The sequence below is a fragment of the Wyeomyia smithii genome, chromosome 2 (assembly GCF_029784165.1).
Source record: "Wyeomyia smithii strain HCP4-BCI-WySm-NY-G18 chromosome 2, ASM2978416v1, whole genome shotgun sequence".
NCBI lineage: Eukaryota > Metazoa > Arthropoda > Insecta > Diptera > Culicidae > Wyeomyia > Wyeomyia smithii.
Genome location: NC_073695.1, coordinates 67,711,575 through 67,730,489, shown reverse-complemented (window position 1 = coordinate 67,730,489; position 18,915 = coordinate 67,711,575). Strand labels below are relative to the sequence as shown.

At 35.2% G+C, this 18,915-nt stretch overlaps 1 protein-coding gene across 2 annotated transcripts in view; it reads right to left on the bottom strand.

Annotated features, from left to right (window-relative positions):
* The window catches only part of LOC129722550 (uncharacterized), a 39,000-nt gene extending 24,808 nt beyond the window's left edge, over positions 1 to 14,192 (bottom strand). For both annotated transcript variants that reach the window (XM_055676065.1, XM_055676066.1), the window contains exon 1: positions 13,800 to 14,192. In XM_055676065.1, the coding sequence (XP_055532040.1) occupies positions 13,800 to 13,949 (150 nt within the window). In that variant the 5' untranslated portion in view covers positions 13,950 to 14,192. The remainder of the gene's footprint in view (positions 1 to 13,799) is intronic.
* Positions 14,193 to 18,915: the final 4,723 nt, after the last annotated feature.

Genomic DNA, 18,915 nt, shown 5'->3' with positions numbered 1-18,915 from the left:
TTTCCACTTCGTAGGAAAATGTGCTAGTGCAAAGCATCTGTTAAGAAATTTTACCAAGAAATTTAAAGAGTTTTCGGGAAGTCTTTTAATAAGGATATAGAAAATCCCATCATCTCCTGGTGCTTTCATGTTTTTGAATTTTTTGAGAACCTCATTCAAGTTTGTTTCCAATACCTCTTCAGAAAGAAATTCCTGGGTGGTGATCTGATCATACTTTTGGTTTACTTAATTTTCAATAGGACTTACTACGTTCAAATTGGAGTTATGAACGCTCTCAAACTGCTGAGCAAGTTTTTGAGATTTTTGTTCATTCGTTAGAAAAATGCAATCACCATCTTTAAGGACTGGAATGGGCTTCGAAGGTTTCTTAAGAACCAGAAAGCTTTTGAATAAGGTTTTAGTTGTTCAACTTCTCTCATGAGATTCTCATTTCGCAAGAGAGTGAATCTATGTTTAATTTCCTTTTGTAATTCTTGAAAAATAATTTTCAAAGCAGGATCACGAGATCTTTGGTATTGACATCTCCGTATGTTCTTCAAACGTATAAGAAGTTGAAGTTCGCTGTTAATAATTGGTGCATTGAATTTCACTCGAGCCTTAGGAACTGATAAATTCCGGGCATTGAGAATTAAGCTACTGAAATTATCTAATTATTTAATTTAATTAATTTTCTTCGATCGTAGAGCGATATCTGTCCCAATTAGTCTTGTGATAATTTAACACAGATCTAGCGGGATTTAAAATAGTTTCATGGGAAATAGAAAATGTTATGGGAAGATAATCAGAATCAAAGTCAGCATGAGTTAATAAATCACTGCATGAATGACTTTGATTTGTAAGTACCAAATCAATTGTAGATGGATTCCTAATAGAAGAATAACATGTAGGACCATTTGGAAATAAAACTGAATAAAATCCAGCCGAGCAATCATTAAACAATATTTTTACATTGAAATTGCTTTAAGCATTATTCCAAGATCAATGTTTCGCATTAAAATCACCGATGATTAAAAATCTAGATTTATGTCTTGTGAGTTTGTGCAAATCTCCCTTGAAATATTTTTTTTCGCTCACCAGTGCATTGAAAAGGCAAATACACTGCGGCTATAAATAAAATGCCAATACTTGTTTCAATTTCAATTCCCAAGCTCTCGATAACTTTGGTTTCAAGATGGGGTAAAACACGATGTTTTATTCGACGGTGGATAACTATTGCAACTCCACCACCGGCAACATCAATTCTATCAAACCTATGATCCATGTAATTTTCAATTTCATAACAGCCTGGTGTTGCCTGAATAGGATTTTTTGTCTGAAATTTGTTATCTGAATTTAAATTATTACCTACAAGCACACCTGCTAATGAAAGTGCCGGTGATGCCTGAACAGTATTGAAAGTCTTTTGTATACCCACATTGACGACAACAGGTTGCTTAGAATTCCTACGTTGTCTGGAAGCAATAATTTTTGACCTTACAGGACAATTAAAGAAATTAGATTTGTGATTTCCCCCACAATTTACACATTTGAAACTATTAGTGGTCTCTTTCACGGGGCAGATATCTTTCGTGTGACCAGTGTCACCACAAATCATGCATTTTGCTACCATATGGCAGTTTCGAGTTCCATGACCATAGGCTTGACAATTCTGACATTGAGTAAGATTATGGATTTCTCCATGTCTCTTAAAATTTTCCCACTTTATTCGCACGTTAAATAAAACACGTGCTTTTTCCAAACATTTCAAATTATTTACTTTGGTACGATCAAAATGTACTAAGTAATTTTCCTGGTTTATTCCAGTTTGATTAATTTTGGCATTTGCCTTTCGTTTCATCAAAATTACTTGGTTGGGAGCAAAACCAAGTGATTCTGACAAACATTCTTTAATTTCCTCAATAGTTTGGTCATTTGAAAGACCTTTCAAAACAGCCTTAAACGGTCTCTCGTTTTTGGCATCAAAAGAATAAAATTTATACATCTTTTCAGTCAAATACTGTAAAAGATGTTTATGGCCATCAAGAGATTCGGCCAAAATACGAATTTCGCCTTGGCGGCCAATTTGAAAATTAACTTTCACTTTCGACAAAAACGATGAAAGCTCTGATCGAAATGCTTTCAAATTTGCTACATATACCACAATAGGTGAAACTTTAACCTTCTTCATAACGGCTTTATGCTCAGTATGAGAAGTTTGAATTTCTTGATCCCCAACGGAAGAAAGAATATCATACCTGTTAGTCGAAATTTCAGTGTCACTTGGAGGAGATGCCTCACGTTTCCTTGAAGCCGCATCAAAGCGGGCTTTTTTATTTTTTCCAGGCATAACTGGAAAACTTCACTACACTTTCACTTCACTATAGAATTTAAGTAGAAATATCTCAAACCAAATTTACTCACTAAACACTCGTTAACGTTAAAAACAAATTTATTACTTTGCGTTTCAACAGGTAGTCTTTCAAGAAGATTGCCTGTTGAAAGCGAAAAACAAATTTCAATATCTCTCGGTAGTCTAAGACTTAGCCTCGAGCTGTTGGTAAAATGCGACCGTACTGTAGGACAGTTCAAGTCGATCTGAAAAATTCGTTGATATAGCTTATTATCGTGTACAGTGAACTCGGCTTCCAAGTATTCCATTGCTCAACAAATATGAAGCTTAAGAGATGCAATCTCAATCGTGTTTTGCACGAGAAGTTAGTCAATCTGTTATCTATGAAGTTTGGGAATCGCTCAAATTCTTCATCAAGTTTAAAAGAAATAATTCGTATATTTTCACCGCCTAAGCAAAAACATACAGAGATAATTTAGCGTTTTTAGTGCTTTTTAAAGCCTTGGGTGTTCTGTGAGTGATTTGAATACGATAAAGTAATGTAAGCTTTCTAACTTAATATAATTTTTATTTAAACCTCACTGATTGAGTAATCAACAAGTAGTTTTAACGATAGCTTTTTCTTTCCCCTAGATTAGATGCATTCATAATTTTAATAAATTGAACCCCTAATCAGATTGATGCGATTGAGCCGAGCATTTTGCAAAAAGTTGATTCTGCAGCATGACAACGCTCGGCCTTACATAGCCAAAGAACACCTTGTAAAGAAATTCTTCAGCATGACGATGCTTGGCTTCACGTTGCCAAATGACGCAAAGTCTTGCTCCCATCTTGTTAAGCCAAGATTAAAGCTAGCCTTTTTTTTTCAACAATAAAGTTCTGTTCTCGCCGTAAACCAATAGTAAAAATGTATAGCGCGTCCTAGAAAAACCATCATAGTGAACCCAAGTTCCTTGTTTTTGAATAATTCGAAAGCGTGCAATCGCTTTGAAATGATTTGCCGAGCGACTTCTGATACCGAAGCAAGCTGTTTCTGCGTTTATCATGGATTCTCAACCATCAATTTTTCAGTATCACCATCAATTTTGTAATTAAGAGGTATATCCACCATAAAAAAATTTCTTGTCATTTAATAACTTTCGTCTGAAGATGGGGAAGAGCACGATGTTTGATTCGGCGATTGATAACAATTGCAACTCCAATTTAATGCCAGGCTTCAAAAAAGTTTCAGTAATAGTTGCAATGTGCACATTATTTACTGTTAAAAAATAAAATCCTCATTCTGATTGGTTTTCAATGAACGAGCATTCCAATTTTAAATTTCGATTGAATTATTTGCGATCATTGTTAAATATTAAATTCGAAACAATTTTCAGTGTAAAATTTGTTCCAATTTAAATTGCTTCAAACATGAAATTTGCCTGCAACATGGCGTTCATTAGATCGAACATTGCCTGTTGCAGAAAAGAAAGCTTACCTGCCGTAATAGGCCTCAGGCAGTTGACATTAGAAGAATATTTTCGGTAGCAAAAATAGCTGGAACAATCAATATATTTTTATTCTCTACCGTCTTTTATTTACCCCTCACATTAACGGTCATCTTCGAACTACCTGCATTAGGTGGAATAATGTTCGAACTACCTGTCACCTGTGCATACGTTAATCGGGTATGCAAAGGAGTAGGAAAATTGGGCGGTACCACTGGTACGCTTTTAGAATTTTGTTTTGATAGGGAAATTGAATTTTGTTTACCCTGTTTTAACAATGGCTAAACGAACAGGGCATTCGCAAAAATTTGACATATGGTTGCCGTTACAATTAGCGCACCGAAAATTTTTACTCTCTTTCACAGGACATGGGTCCTTTTTATGAGAGTTTCCACATTAAAAGCATTTTTGGTCCATGTTACAGAAATTAGATCCATGGCCATATTTTTGGCAAGTACGACATTGGGTGATATGCTATTCCCATGCCTATAAATTTCCCATTTTTTACGCACATTATATAAAGCATGCTTTTCCAAAAAAAAATTAAGTTGTTAACCTCACTGCGGTTAAAATGAATTAAATAGTTTACAAGGGAAACTCCAGTTCTCTGACTGTTTTCACCTCGTGATTTTTGTTTCATAAGAACTACTCGGGTAGGGGCTATGCCAAGTAATTCTATCAAAGTAGTTTTGATCTCATCAACGGTTTGATCGTTGGTGAGACCTTTCAAGACAACCATGAACGGCTTGGTGTTCTTTGGGTCGTAGGTAAAAAATGTGTACATCTTGTCAGTTGAATACTGAACAAGACGATCACGACTCTATATTGAGTCGGATAATAAGCAATATTCGCCTTTACGGCCAATTTGATAGGTAACTTTAACGTAAGAAATAAACGTTTAAAGTTCCTTTTCAAAAATATTAAATTCAGAAGAAATAGTTACCACAATAGGCGGAATTTTCTCCTTTTTAAAAGAATTGACATTTTGTATAGTTTCATTAGTAATAAGGCTGATACAAATTTTGAGAAGTTTTTATGTCCACGGTTATCAAAGTTAGCTAAGGGCAGGGCAAAAAATAAATAGCACTGAGAAGAAAAAAAAAGGAATAGCTTTCATAAAAAAGTGTGTGCAAGTTAAGGCGTTTGTAACTTGTATGCAAAAGTGTGTAGAAAAATACCTCATTATTATCATTATTAATCATTTGGCTTGCCTCTTGACGACACCTTCACTGTCACTGTAGTTGTTTGTTGCTAAATTAAGCATTTTTTTCTTCCCCTTCCAATTTGTAACATTTTTAAGGGGGGGGGGGTGACATAAAATAAAAATGATATTTGTATCGGCCCAACTTCCATCTTATCGGCTTCTTGCTCAGGCCAAAATATCAAAAAGGTTTTCGTTGCAGACACTCGAATTGTCCGAGAGAATATGCTTTTTTTCTCCTCGTAGTGATGCGCGGTTTCTTTTTTCGCCCTGTCATTTCAGGTGATACGAAAAAAGTTAAAAACAAATGTTAAACTCAAAAGTAGGTAGTCTTGATAAAGACTGATGTCAAATAACTTTCAGGTAGTTTTTAGAAGACGCACTGACAAAACACAAACTTTGAAGCTATAGGCAGTCAAACACCAGTCCACAAGCAACCGAAAACACGTCTGATCTGTAAGACAGTTCCAGACGCACTGACGAGTATCTTGCAATTTTCACCACTAAAAGGAATGCGGAATCAACTATTTTTGTTTTTGTAAATAGATTATGTGTTGGAAATGCGAGCGATTGTTTAAAAAAAATCGACCTCTCAATCAAACAAAACATGCTATGTCGATTTCAATTCAATTCCTCCCTCCCCTATGTCACAACTTGTCTCAAAACGAAGATTCCTCCCTCCCCCCACCATGAATGCTACGTCATTTAAGTATGCTCCCTCAACATATTTAAAGCGACGAAACCATTCACGACAGGTTGATTCACATAGCATTTCAGTCAATTTTTTTACGCTTGAGCTGTACCGAAATAAAACCACAAAAAAAAAACAATTCCCGCGACTGACGATTATTTGGAAAAAAATCAGACATATTCACACAATTAGTATGTGCATATGATGCCAGAATAAAATCATCAACATTTAGATATATCAAAGTCGACCGGTACTTACTGCTGGTGCTATTTATTGATAAATAAAAAACTTTAAAAAAACAACGAGAAGTTGCGCACCTAATACTTCAAAGTTTGCTTTATGCATCAGATTTGTTTATGTTAAGCAAAAAAAGTCATAGAGGATATTCGCTTTGTTTAAAACGAGATATTCTGACGTTCAGAAAAAATTAACGTTCGTCAGCTGGATCGACTAAAGCGAAAAAAATGCTGCCCTCAAGCTCAAAATAGCTGCCCTAGAAATCCTTCATTTTCCTCTAGTTTGAGCTTTACGGCCATACCTGTGTTGACCAGTGTTTTGATTACCGAAATCATGTTGTTCACCCCTTGTTTTCTAGATAGTTTGTATCGAAGTCTTCATTACCTCTTGGTTTTAAATATTCAAAACCTCTTGTTCACGTATGTCAATCGCCTTCTTTCAAGTTTACGCTTGAAATATACACTGATTATGAGTATACACTCATCAAATTTTTTCTTTACATTTGACTGCAATCACATCGAAAAATAATTTGTTTGAAAGATCAGTGGTTTCTGAATTTATTTTCGTGTACAGGACAGGACCAGGGGTATACCAGAAATGACATTCTTATTTATTCAAAAACAACAAAACGTTTATGCAGAATGAACAAATAAAAAAGATCTGATTCGATTACATACAGTATTTCATCAATTATACACTAAATTCGGACGCAAACTGATTAGCGACTCGACACCTTGATAACAATTTTTTGATTTTTGGACTGTATTTTAATCCTCTCTGTTGATATCCGATGAGTGTATGTGTTTTTTTTTGGTTTGCAGCTAAATAAAATGTTTGACGAGCTATTTCCGTAAAAATACTACCAAAGTCGTCAACTAATATTTTGTTCACCGAATTTTAGTTTCAATAAACTTCACTAACTGGTGTAATTTGAGAGTTTTTGCAAAATTAAGCATATAGTCAAACTTCATAAGTAAACCAGTAACATAAATAAGAGAATAATTCGTAAATAAGTGAGTCCTTCTTTTTGCATTGAGAGGGCTACCCTGTTAATCAGCCATATTTGTTTTGATTGCGACAAATGTTCATAGTTCACTCATAAATGAAAAGGCGGTATTTCACTTTTTTCAGGGGTAAATTGCAATGGATTCAGGTAGAGAACAAATGAAGATTTTATATCTTGCTGGAATGAGCAACAGCTGCCACATTTTATTTTAAGTAAATTATTCGTGCACAGGACAAGACAGGACAGGAAATTGGCGGAAATTTAGCACCGCTGAATGAGCTGCATCCACTCCTGATTTAAATCCATTGGACCTCAGCATTTATGGGTAAATGCTGGGTGAAGTAAAACACATGACTATGAACACTTTTAAGAATCGTTTGGTGAAAATCTGGGATAAAATTCCGATCGAGCGTATAGCTTGTGATAGTTTTTAACAGCGTTTGCGGGCCGTAATCGAAGGCAAAGGTGAAAGATTTGAATTGAACTGATTCAACTGTAACTTTACTACTCTACATAATAATAAAAAACCTAAATCAATCCACCTAGCGGTCAGACCCAGCCTTTCTCATTTAAACTTATTATTTGTAAAAATAGATTTATATTAACGCTGCAATCCAATAAAGGAATATTCACTCTTTGGGTACTAAAATATTGATGTTGTAGCTGAAGTAGAAAATTTGAAATTTGACTTAATTTCGAAAAATTCAATCACCAGCAATACCAGAAACGTTTAAATAGAACGATAACATATTTAAATTATGTTGAGGCCACATATATTGATCAAAGCAGGTTTAGTTTTGAATAGTCTCTTAATTTCTTTACTTTCCATAACTTCTGAACCACATATCAAATTGATATGAAGTTTGTTATTTGTAAGTTTGAGAGATGACTCGTTTGTATGACACTAGTTATGTTCAAGTAAGTCGTGTAATACTTGAGATAATAGACTTTCGTTGTTTTATTAACAATTTAATACATAACGGTTGCTTAAGTTTGATTACAATTAAATGAAAAGGTAACGTATAGGGCAGCCAAACTTTGAAACCACGTGCTCAATCATAATTCATCAGTTAACCCTTAACTAGCCCGTTCATCTGATATCAATATTGTTCAAATCGGTTGTGTAGTTTCTAAGATAATGAAGTTTCGAGATTTTCACATTTCGATACATTACAGACGAAGTTACAATCCGATTACAGCAAAATTCAATAGGGTGTTATGAGGCAGCTAAACCTTTCATTTGACACTAATTTTGTGGAAATCGGGTCAACCATCTCTGAGAAAAGTGAGTGAGTCCAAGTAGTCTTCGGGATATGTTTCTTTCAATAGCTGGATTTCACATTTTTAAACATAACAGGCAAAGTAATAATCCGTTTGCAAAAAAAAATCATTAGGGTCTTATGGGGCAGCAAGACCTCCCATATGACACTGATTTTATGCAAATCTGTCCAGCCATCTCTGAGAAACATGAGTGAGATTAAATAGTATTCAGAACACGTTTCTTTTCATAACTTCTGAACCACATGTTCAATCTTCATTAAATTCAAAAGTTGAGGGTTTTTTAGGTAGCCCGTTCATTTGAAACCAATTTTGTTCAAATCGGTTGTGCAGTTTCTGAGATATTGATGTTTCGTGATTTTTACATTTTGATACATAACCTCTAAACTAGAAATCTGATTACTATAAAATTCAATACGGTCTTATAGGGCAACTAGACCTTTCATTTGCAATTAATTTCATTGAAATCGGTTCAGCCATCGCTGAGAAAAGTGAGTGAGAAAAAAAAGTTGCCAGTGATCGTTAGGAGAAAGTCAATATGTTTATTTTCATTATGTGATTTCAGATTTTTGTGAACAACGGACAAAGTTACCATCCGATTGCAATGAAATTCAATAGCAACCTATGGGGCAACTAGACCTTTCATTTGACACTAATTTTGTGAAAATCGGTTCAGCCATCTCTGAGAAAAATGAGTGAGTTTAAACAACCTTAGGATAACTTTTCTTTACATATCTTTTGAACCATATGTTCAACCAGAACGAAATTTGAAAGTTAAGAATTCTGGAGACAGCCCGATCATTTGAAACCAGTTTCATTGAAATCGGTTGTGTGGTTTCTGAGATATTGATGTTTCGTGATTTTTACATTTTGGCCCCGGTATTTCATATTCTGGAAAACACCGGAGCCGTGGGCTTTAGCTTTGTTAAAACACTGATCTCACGTAAGGAATAATATCAACAATGTGAGTATATTTGAAAACGATTCGCTTCGAGATGTTTCTACGAAGTTAGTGTCGTGCCGTGTTTCAAATATGTCAGTGCAGAGAGTGGTTTGAGCATGGCTGGTTGTGAGTACAATTTTTACACATTTATTCAGTGCTCACTACTATACGAGTTCCTTCTGCCAAGTATCGTTAATTTTAACTTCCTAAGGAGGTTTCAACTAGGTGTCCCTCTGACCAGTTTTATTATGAAAAGACTTTTTTAGTCAAGAGAAAGCCGAGCTATTGTTAAAAATTCAACGTGAAAAAAAGAGTAAAATGGGGTGCTTGAGAATATGTAAACCCTACTGTCAAAGCGAACTCTGTAACCTTGCGGCTTCGAAGGTTACTTGTAAGGATCATTTTACGCCAACAAAAAGTCACGCAAACTTAATGATGTCTTTGGTCAAATTGTAAAACAATATTGGCTCTTGTAAAGCAAAGTATATCATGCAAAATATTAAGGGGGGACCCTACTCTGGAAAGTTGAAAAATAATGAATTTTCGTGATATTTTTTACGGATGTTTAGAGAAAGGTGAGGTGTTCGGGCATTTCGGCTATGGATGAAGGTATATTTGAAGATGTATTTTGTGTACCGTGGGTGCAAATATAGTGAGTATTACGCTATTGGGAGTGTTTTTCTCGAAACCATGTTTTTTCAACTGGTGGTAAGTTTTTCTCAGTATCTACTGAACCGATTTTGCTGAATTTTTTTTTTAACATGTAAAAATGGATTATCTAACTTGTTACGTAGCCGTTTTTTGATATCTGAGTTTTTCAATGTTTTATGATTTTTTTAATAGTGATTTTTCATGAAAAAAAACAATTTTTAACTAAAATGGCCGCCATTTTGGCAATTTTTGGAATTTTCAAAAACGGCTACGTAACAAGATAGATAACATGTTTCTATATACTGAAAAAAAATTTCAGCCCGATCGGTCTACTAGAAGCCGAGAAAAACCTACCACCAGTTAGGTACTGATTTAGAGAGAGCATCCACGTTCCCAGCTGCCAACAGTGTAATACTCACTATATTTACATTCACGACATGGAAAATACATCTTCAAACATACCTTAATCAATAGCAAAAATAGCCAAACACTTCACTTTACTCTAGACAGCCAAAAAAAAATGAAATTTCATGATTTTTCGACCTTCTAGAGTAGGGTCCCCCCTTAAGTTGAAGTGACATAAATATTCGTGTTCTTCCATTTTATTAAAACGCTCCGATTCAGATGATACGTAGGCTCGACTAGAGATTGATCCGTTGTTCTGACCTGTCACTAGACTCCACAGAATCTGAGCGCATTTTGTTGTATACACAGATGTGTCAATTGAAGTATTTAAACGCGCCATTGCACGTTGTATCGACTAGATGGTGACATTTTTGGAGCCGCGTATTTTAAGTGATATAAATACTTATAGCATTCAGGTACAAATCATCATCAAAGGTTTATTCTTGATAGCTGATTCTCAACATAGAACTTTACAGCAATGACTTGTGCTGTGGTTAACGAGGATATCATATTTATGGAGTACTTCGTTATAAGGTCGTATGTCTGAACGTAACTGAACAAAACGATGATTTGTGCTAGTGAAGTACAAGGGATATAACTCTCACTCGAAAATCTAACAGGTCACATAAAAACACTGAAAGATTTTCATATAAACGAATTTATAGTGAGAAACGAAGACTGGCTGGAAAATAAGCCAAATTTCAAAACTCCCTATAAAATCATTTAGACCGAACGGGAATCTTGGGAAACAGGACGTCCGGCAGATCGACAGGGCTCAATAATCTTTTACACCGATGGTTCAAAAATGAATAAGGCCACCGGAGCTGGCATCACCGGGCCAGGAATAAATGAATATATCTCTATGGGAAACTGGCCAACAGTTTTTCAAGCTGAAATATACGCAATCATGGAATGTGCATACATCTGTCTAAAGAGAAATCACCGACACGCAAATATCTGTATCTTCTCCGACAGTCAGGCAGCACTCAAAGCGCTTATAGCACCCATTTGCAAATCAAAACTAGTGTGGGAATGCATTCTTTCACTTCGGCAGCGAGCACAAAAAAGGTTTTACTATACTGGGTACCAGGACACTGCGGAATTGAAGGCAATGAAAAAGCCGACTCACTAGCAAGATAAGGTTCTTCTAAAAATTTTATAGGACCAGAACCCTTCTGTGGCGTCTCATCAAGAGCTTTAAAAACAGAACTAGATGAGTGGGAGAGAATGCTCATAAGTAAAAATTGGAATGCTGTATCTGGTGTGCGACAATCAAAAAAATTTATAAAACCAAACTACGCAAAAACCATGACGCTACTTAGGCTCAATAAAAAAACTTAAGTACGATAACAGGACTTCTCACTTGTCACTGTCCGAGCAAGTACCATCTGAAGAAGATGGGCAAACTCAATGACGAGAAATGCCGCTTCTGCGGACTTGAGAATGAAACCTCTGAACACCTACTTTGCGAATGCAGAGTATTGATACAACGCAGACTGCGAATCCTCGGTAAAGGATTCCTAAGTCCTTCCGAAATATGGAACGAAACCCCTTCTCAGATATTACACTTCATTCGAATTGTGATACTCAATAATAGTTATGCGCCGAAATTGAATGCACCTAGATTAAGGCAGAGTATACCACAATAGATCTACTACCAATGGTCGCTGTGGTTCAGTCTCCTACAGGTATAAAAAAAACTTTCACTCTTCTTGTTTACGTTTAGATATACGACCTTATCACAAAGTACTCCAGATTTCTAGTTTTTTAAACAATCGACAGTACTCGGCTGTTTTCTACAAACCATTAAACCTCTCATTGTTGCCTTAAAAGGGAAAATTTAATTCCACTTTTCTTTGAGCTATCATTATACATGACCTTGAAAAGGGTTTAAATGTGCTTTTTCAAATTGCGGTAGAAAATTTCAACCCGAGTGAACTATGTGATATCCTCTTTATGTTTCTGGACCTAATTCAAAACACATCGACTTTGTGACTTTCACAAAACAAAATGATTGAAAGACATCAATACAAACATCGCTTGTGATAAGATTTGTATAATTTGTAGTTTGTGTTTTTTGAATTTAGTTGAGTATTGAGTGCGTGATTTATCAACGGAAACGATCCATTTTTGTCATTTGGGAAACATCATTTGCATTTACAAAAGCCAGTCGAGATTTCATCAAAAAGATTCAGGCAAACGTAGCCACTTTTATGCATATCTTTTTTTTTTATTTCTCAGTAAAACGGCGAACATACGAGTTCAAAATGAACAAAAACTGTATAAGGTCATCAGGATGTTCGAATTTCCGATGCCGACTGGACTGAGTAGATGTCCACCTACTAAAGGCAAATTATGTCAACTTGCTTATAAATGGTACTTGCCAGTGTACTGCAACTGTACACCAAGGTACACGATACAGGAATCAATAAATAGCGAGAACGAGGATATTCCCCTATAAAAGTCATATAGCGCAAGAAAACATACAAAGGAAACAGTCCGATGGACACTTTTTCAACAGGGGCTATTTTCTGTCCTCGAGTATTTTTGGTGTCTACATGGTACAGTTACATCGTTCACATTATTTCCTGACCTAGCATTTCCTTGAAACTAGGCTGTCCTACTATAGTATGGATAACAGGCAACTAGAGAACACTTGTTTTATGCTATTTGAGCGCGACCTCAGCAAAATCAGAACACAGTTGCTTAAAATAATGGCACATTCTTATATTTTGCGCTATTGAATCCCTACTCTAACACTAGAGTTATAATCAAATGATTTAGATGAAAATAAGTAATAATATTTCTGTTTGTATTTTTACGATATGTATGATTTTTACAAATTTTAGTTTTTGTTAATATTTTATTTTCAGTTGACTACACTATGTGCTTCATGCTTTGTTGTGTCACTCAACTTTACATAGACTTGCTTTTTGTAGTGAAATGATCACTTGAACTGAAGGTCAAGTCGTTAGTAATTTGACCATATATACTACTAAATAGGAAAGTATTTACTTTTCCAAAAACTCACTATTACAAACAATTATAACCTTCAAATTACAATAGAGTATAGTGCTTCACTCGATTTTTTAGGATTTTACTTGCTGAATTTAACAAATAAAACTTGTTAACAAATGAACTCTGGTCAGTTTTTGTTAATGTTTGAAAAAACTAAATTTGTTTACATCCAACAAAGAAAAAAGCTCCGCCTACGGCCGAAGCAACTTATAGAACTTTTTCTTTCTCAGACATCGCAACTGATTACCCAAGCGACATTCCAATGTTTTCAATCGTTATCTTCAGGAATGCAATCGAGTACCTCATCTCGAAAACGGTTTGTGTGCATTTGTTTTGGTCGGAGCAAAACACATTTTGACGTTCGTCATGTTCGAAACGAGCACTGGTGCCGTACGTCAGTGTGCGTATGCGCTCGGCAATCAGTTGCGACGTTCGAAATCGATGTTTCGTACAATAATGGCTGCTTGTCAAAATCTAACTCGATTCAGGTAGAAAATTGACAAAATTAAGTTTTCTATACATTGCACTGATTGTGTCTTCCATGAATCATTACCTTCGAGTTGGTTATCACATTGGAGGCCAGTTTTACCACAGCGAAATTCCCTTTCCCGATGGTTTTATCCAGTTCGTAATATCCAACACGCACAAGTTTTTCAAATGGCATTTGTTGTGCGGCCGCAGCAGCCGCGTAGTTTTCATTCATTTTGAACACCTTATTCACATGTTTCCTGCACGATGGATAGTAATTTCCTCTATTCACGTTTTATGCCATCACTTGCACGAATTCACACTTCAACAATGGTATTTTTCAGATGCAAAAACCACTAGCGAAAAAGATTCGTGACGACAGCAGCATGCAAGAGCAGACTGGTTGATTCCTATTGGAAGAGTAGAGATTCACTCAAATACATGCAAGATGGCGACACGTTACTATCGTAGGCCCATTCAGAACTGAGATCAGGTGTTTCTGGGTGCTGGAATATGAAGAAGACTGCAAAAGTACACACTTGTTTTGTCTAATTTTATCTTGCACTGCGAGCAAACATTCATCACACTATAATCTGTATTAAATGCTTATGCATAAAGGTGCTGTTTCTGTAGCAGGTGCTCATTTAGTTTTGTTTCAGTTCTCTCCTACACCATTATGATATAACAAAGTGGTTGATTCAAGAATATTTAATTTACACATTTTGCATGGCATCCTCACATTATTACGCACACTGCTTAATGACACGCACACCGACAGAGTCATTCATGCTGCAGCCAATGAAAAAATAAATTGATATCTTGTACTATCACCATAATTCGACTGTTATCTGTCACTGTCGATAAACGAAATACTTATATTTTAATCGCACTTCTCTTCGCTATCACCGGTCTGATAATTTCCCGGTGTAGAATTAACATATCGGGCTCTGTGGTCTTAATGAAATCGAACCGTACAATGCAGGATGACCTCCGCTCGCCTGCTTTGCTTTAACAAGATCACAATTTTTCAATTAACATTGGTTTTCTTTCTCCTGTCGAAGATCTTGCTATACTTGAAGCGAACACAAACGTATGCGCCTCACTACTGCAAAGTGAAAACGACTGCGACCACGACGACGATGGCGATGGCGAGGACAATTTGCGAATTCGTTTCGCGGCACTACCAGCACTGTGACTGAATGACTGCCTAGCTAAATAGCTTAGATAACGTACTGGCAGCAATCGTGGCCAGTTTTGTGTCTCTTTCGCTCAGCAAACCGATTTCGAGTAATAAGGTAGCAGCGGAGTAGCTTACTACGATACCGCCAACCAACCCTTGGTATCAACACGCAAAAGACAAATAGCACACAACACCACCCAGTGATTTTCGTTTGCCATCACCAACCAGTCAATGGCAAGTGGTGTTAGTATGAGACTACATTAGCTGGGCGCAACAAAAGACTGCCCGCATCAGAATGGCCTGAAAGAGCGTGACCGCGAATGTTTCCGTTGGTTTCTAGAAGTAAATGGGGAGAGAGCGCCCGTTGATACTATTATACATGCATATACCGATTCTAATTGAGAAAAAGCACTGAAGGTTCTCAGTAGTGTGAGATTGGAGCTTAATCACGAGTAAACAAGAGTAAAAGTTACAATTTTTGGCCGTCCACCGGGCAAGAACCGCTGGACGACTAAAACCTGTATGATTCTGAATTGAATCGTCTAAACCAATTATCATTTTCCGATTTTTTTTTATTTTTTTTATTTTTTTCATAATTATTTGTGAATTATTTCCGTGTCGTTTTTGCATCAAATTTCAAATATCTTGGCAATAATTTGAAAGTCTTTTGAACAGTGTTGAATTGCTTAAAAGTTATGTTCGAATATTTAAAATCTCGTTCTGAATTGAATTGAGTTTTTCATTTGTTTAAATTTCTTTTCTAATAAAGGATTATTTCATCATTTGAATCGTTTCTCAAAAATTTTTGAATCAATTTTAACTGTAACTTAATTTTTGTTTTTTTTTAAGAATTAAGTTTAATTCACTTCTAAATATTATTCGAATTAATGAACAATTTTAGCTATTGAATCCCTTTCAAGCTTAAACAAGAATTTTTGTTATTTTTCAAAATTGGTGTGGAATCATTATAGAAGGTTTTTATTATTATTTTTAGTTATTGATTGGGTTTTTTTTTGTTAAAAGTTACTTTAAACATCATTTACAGACTTTTGAAAAAAAAAAGTTTCACGGCTTTAACATATTTTTTGAGCTATTTCTAAATTGCATTTGATTCTATCAAACATTTTACAGTTTTTGAACTATTTTAGAAATATTTGTTCTTTATTATTTTGAACTAGCTTTGAATTACTTATAAACAATTTTGATGTGTTTAAAATCATTTTTATGAGTCTAGTATTGTTCTCGGACCTCCCAACTGGTCTCGAGGTACGATGCTGACCTAACAAGCCAGTCGTTGTAGGTTCGAGTCTCGGTTCGGGAGAGACTGTTAGTGTCAGTAGGATCGTAGCGCTAGCCCTGTAATTGTCCTGTACACATTAACAGTTGGCTGCGAAGTCTGTGTATGAATAATAAACAGAAGGTCGAGTTCCGGATCGGAATGTAGTACCAGGGCTTTGCTTTGCTATTGTTCTCGGATTGCTTTTAAATTATTGAATATCGTTTAAATAATTCAAAACCATTTGAAACATTATTTTTCATCCAATTTCCGAAAATCTTAAAATGATTAATACTATTTTTTTTTACGCTGGGATAAGTTACGAAATTCGCGTACATACCGAAATTCACGTGAAAAAAAGAGTAATTCCCGAAATACATGAAAAAAAAAAATTCATTAGGATTATGTTGTTAATCGTTTCTGCTAAATACTTTCGAAAAAGAATCAATAGCAGTGGCCTTTCCACCTGCGAATCGAGCTGAAAATCAGTGAATAATCCCTAATTGGATTAAGTAAACTCATCGGACACTCTAAATAAACGATTCGAAAGCGAAAAACAATTGAAGCATACGGTGTGAAAAACGACTTTCCTGGGAAAAACCGCCTAAATTCCGAAATACGCGCCCAAAAACGCGTAAGTTCCGGAATCAGCATGAAAAAGGCGCGACAAAAAACCGCGTAAAAAGACTATTATATTTGAATATTTTTTGGGTCGTTGCGAAATCGGTTTTTAGTCGTTTTCTTATTACACAGTGCAACAATTTTTTTTGCCTTGGCTCCTATGTATGATTTTTTGATGAAGTTTGATGCGAAAACTTTGCGACTTTTTTTCTGCCTTGGCTTCTATATATAATTTTTTCGTGTATTTTTATGCAAAACTGAATTTCCCCGAGTTTGAACATATTTCAACTTAAGGGGCAACAATGGCGCCATTTTGAATTTTAGAGAAACCGGTAATTTTTGTGGTTTTTTTCGATGCCATTTTGTTTTGAGGCCAAATATCAAAATTCTAAGAGTTTGTCCACATATTAGCATCCTTTTATCCATCTTTTGAAAAAAAAAAAAGATCTTAAATCGGACAAAAACTGAGCTCAAAACGATGATTCTACGAAACCGGTTTTGGCATAGTTTTAGTATATTTCACAAAGCAAAATAATATCGATTATTTCTGAGCATTAATAGTAATTCGCTAATATCTTAATGTGGTAGTCAAATTATATCTTATTTTGAGTAAAAAAGTCTCAGAAATCGAATGGTAGGTGTCTGATCAACGTAAAATGTCAGCAAAATGTCGATTTTGCCCCAATTCCCCTACAATACTAAAATAGGTTCTGTTTTTTTTTTAAAGATGGGTAAAAAGATGCTAATATGTGGACAAACTCCTAGAATTTTGATATTTGGCCTCAAAACAAAATGGCGTCGAAAAAAACACAAAAATTACCGGTTTTCAGTTTTGCATAAAAATACACAAAAAATATATATATAGAAGCCAAGGCAGAAAAAAGTCAATTTTTGTTGCACTGTGTTATTTTTGATTCGGTTTTGAATTGTTTCTGAATATATTTTGTCTTTTTGCCTTTCTCCTAGAAAGGTATAGCAATCACTGGCAAAACCAAGAGTATAAAAGCGGTCCCAATGACCGAATGTCATACACCACTCGACTCAATTCGACGAACTGAGAATTTTCTGTATGTATGTATGTATGTGTGTATGTGTGTGTGTATGTGCAACTTTTTTTCTCACTCACTTTTCTCAGAGATGGCTAGACCGCTTTTCATAAAATAAATTTCAAATGAAAGGTCTAGTTGCGCCATGGGTTTCTATTGAATTTCATTGTAATCGGATTTTTAGTTTAGCGGTTATGTACCAAAATGTAAAAATCACGAAACATCAATATTTCAGAAACTACACAACCGATTTGAACAAAATTGGTTTCAAATGAACGAGCTACCCAAAAAGCCCTTTACTTTTAAACTTTATGAAAATTGAACTGTGGTTCAAAAGTTATGTGAAGAAATGTTATCAAGAAGCTGTTTAAACTCACCCATTTTCCTCAGAGATGGCTGAACCGATTTTAACAAAATTAGTGCTATCGTACTTTTAGTTTAGGCACTGTGTTTCAAAATGTGGAAAAAACTTCATTATCTCCTAAACTACGCAACCGATTTTCACAAATCTGGTGTCAAATGAAAAGACTGCCTTGAAAATCCATATCTAATGATTTTTATGATAATAAAAAATGTAGTTCAAAAGTTATAAAAAGAAACGTGTTTCGGAGGCTGTTGAAACTCCTTCATTTTTATTAGAGATGGCTGGACCGATTTTTACAAAATTAGTATTGTATGGAAGGTTTAGTTGTCCCATAAGACCCTATTAAATTTTATTGTAATCGGACTGTAAATTTGTCCGTTGTGTATGAAAAAGTGAAATCACATTTTGAAAACAAACATATTCCAAAGACTTCTTAAACTCACTCATTTTTCTCATTGATGGTTAGATCGATTTTCACTAAATTAGTGTCTAATGAAAGGTCCAGGTACCCTATAATACACAATTTAATCACACTGTAACCAGACGGTAACTTTGTCCGTTATGTACCAAAATGTGAAAATCACAATTCTGCGTAACCACAGAAACTACCCCCAACCAATGAATTTCATTATGATTGGACATGTGGTTCAAAAGTTATGAAAAGTAATGTACTCTGAAGACTTTTTAAAATCACACCCTTTCCTGAGATATCGA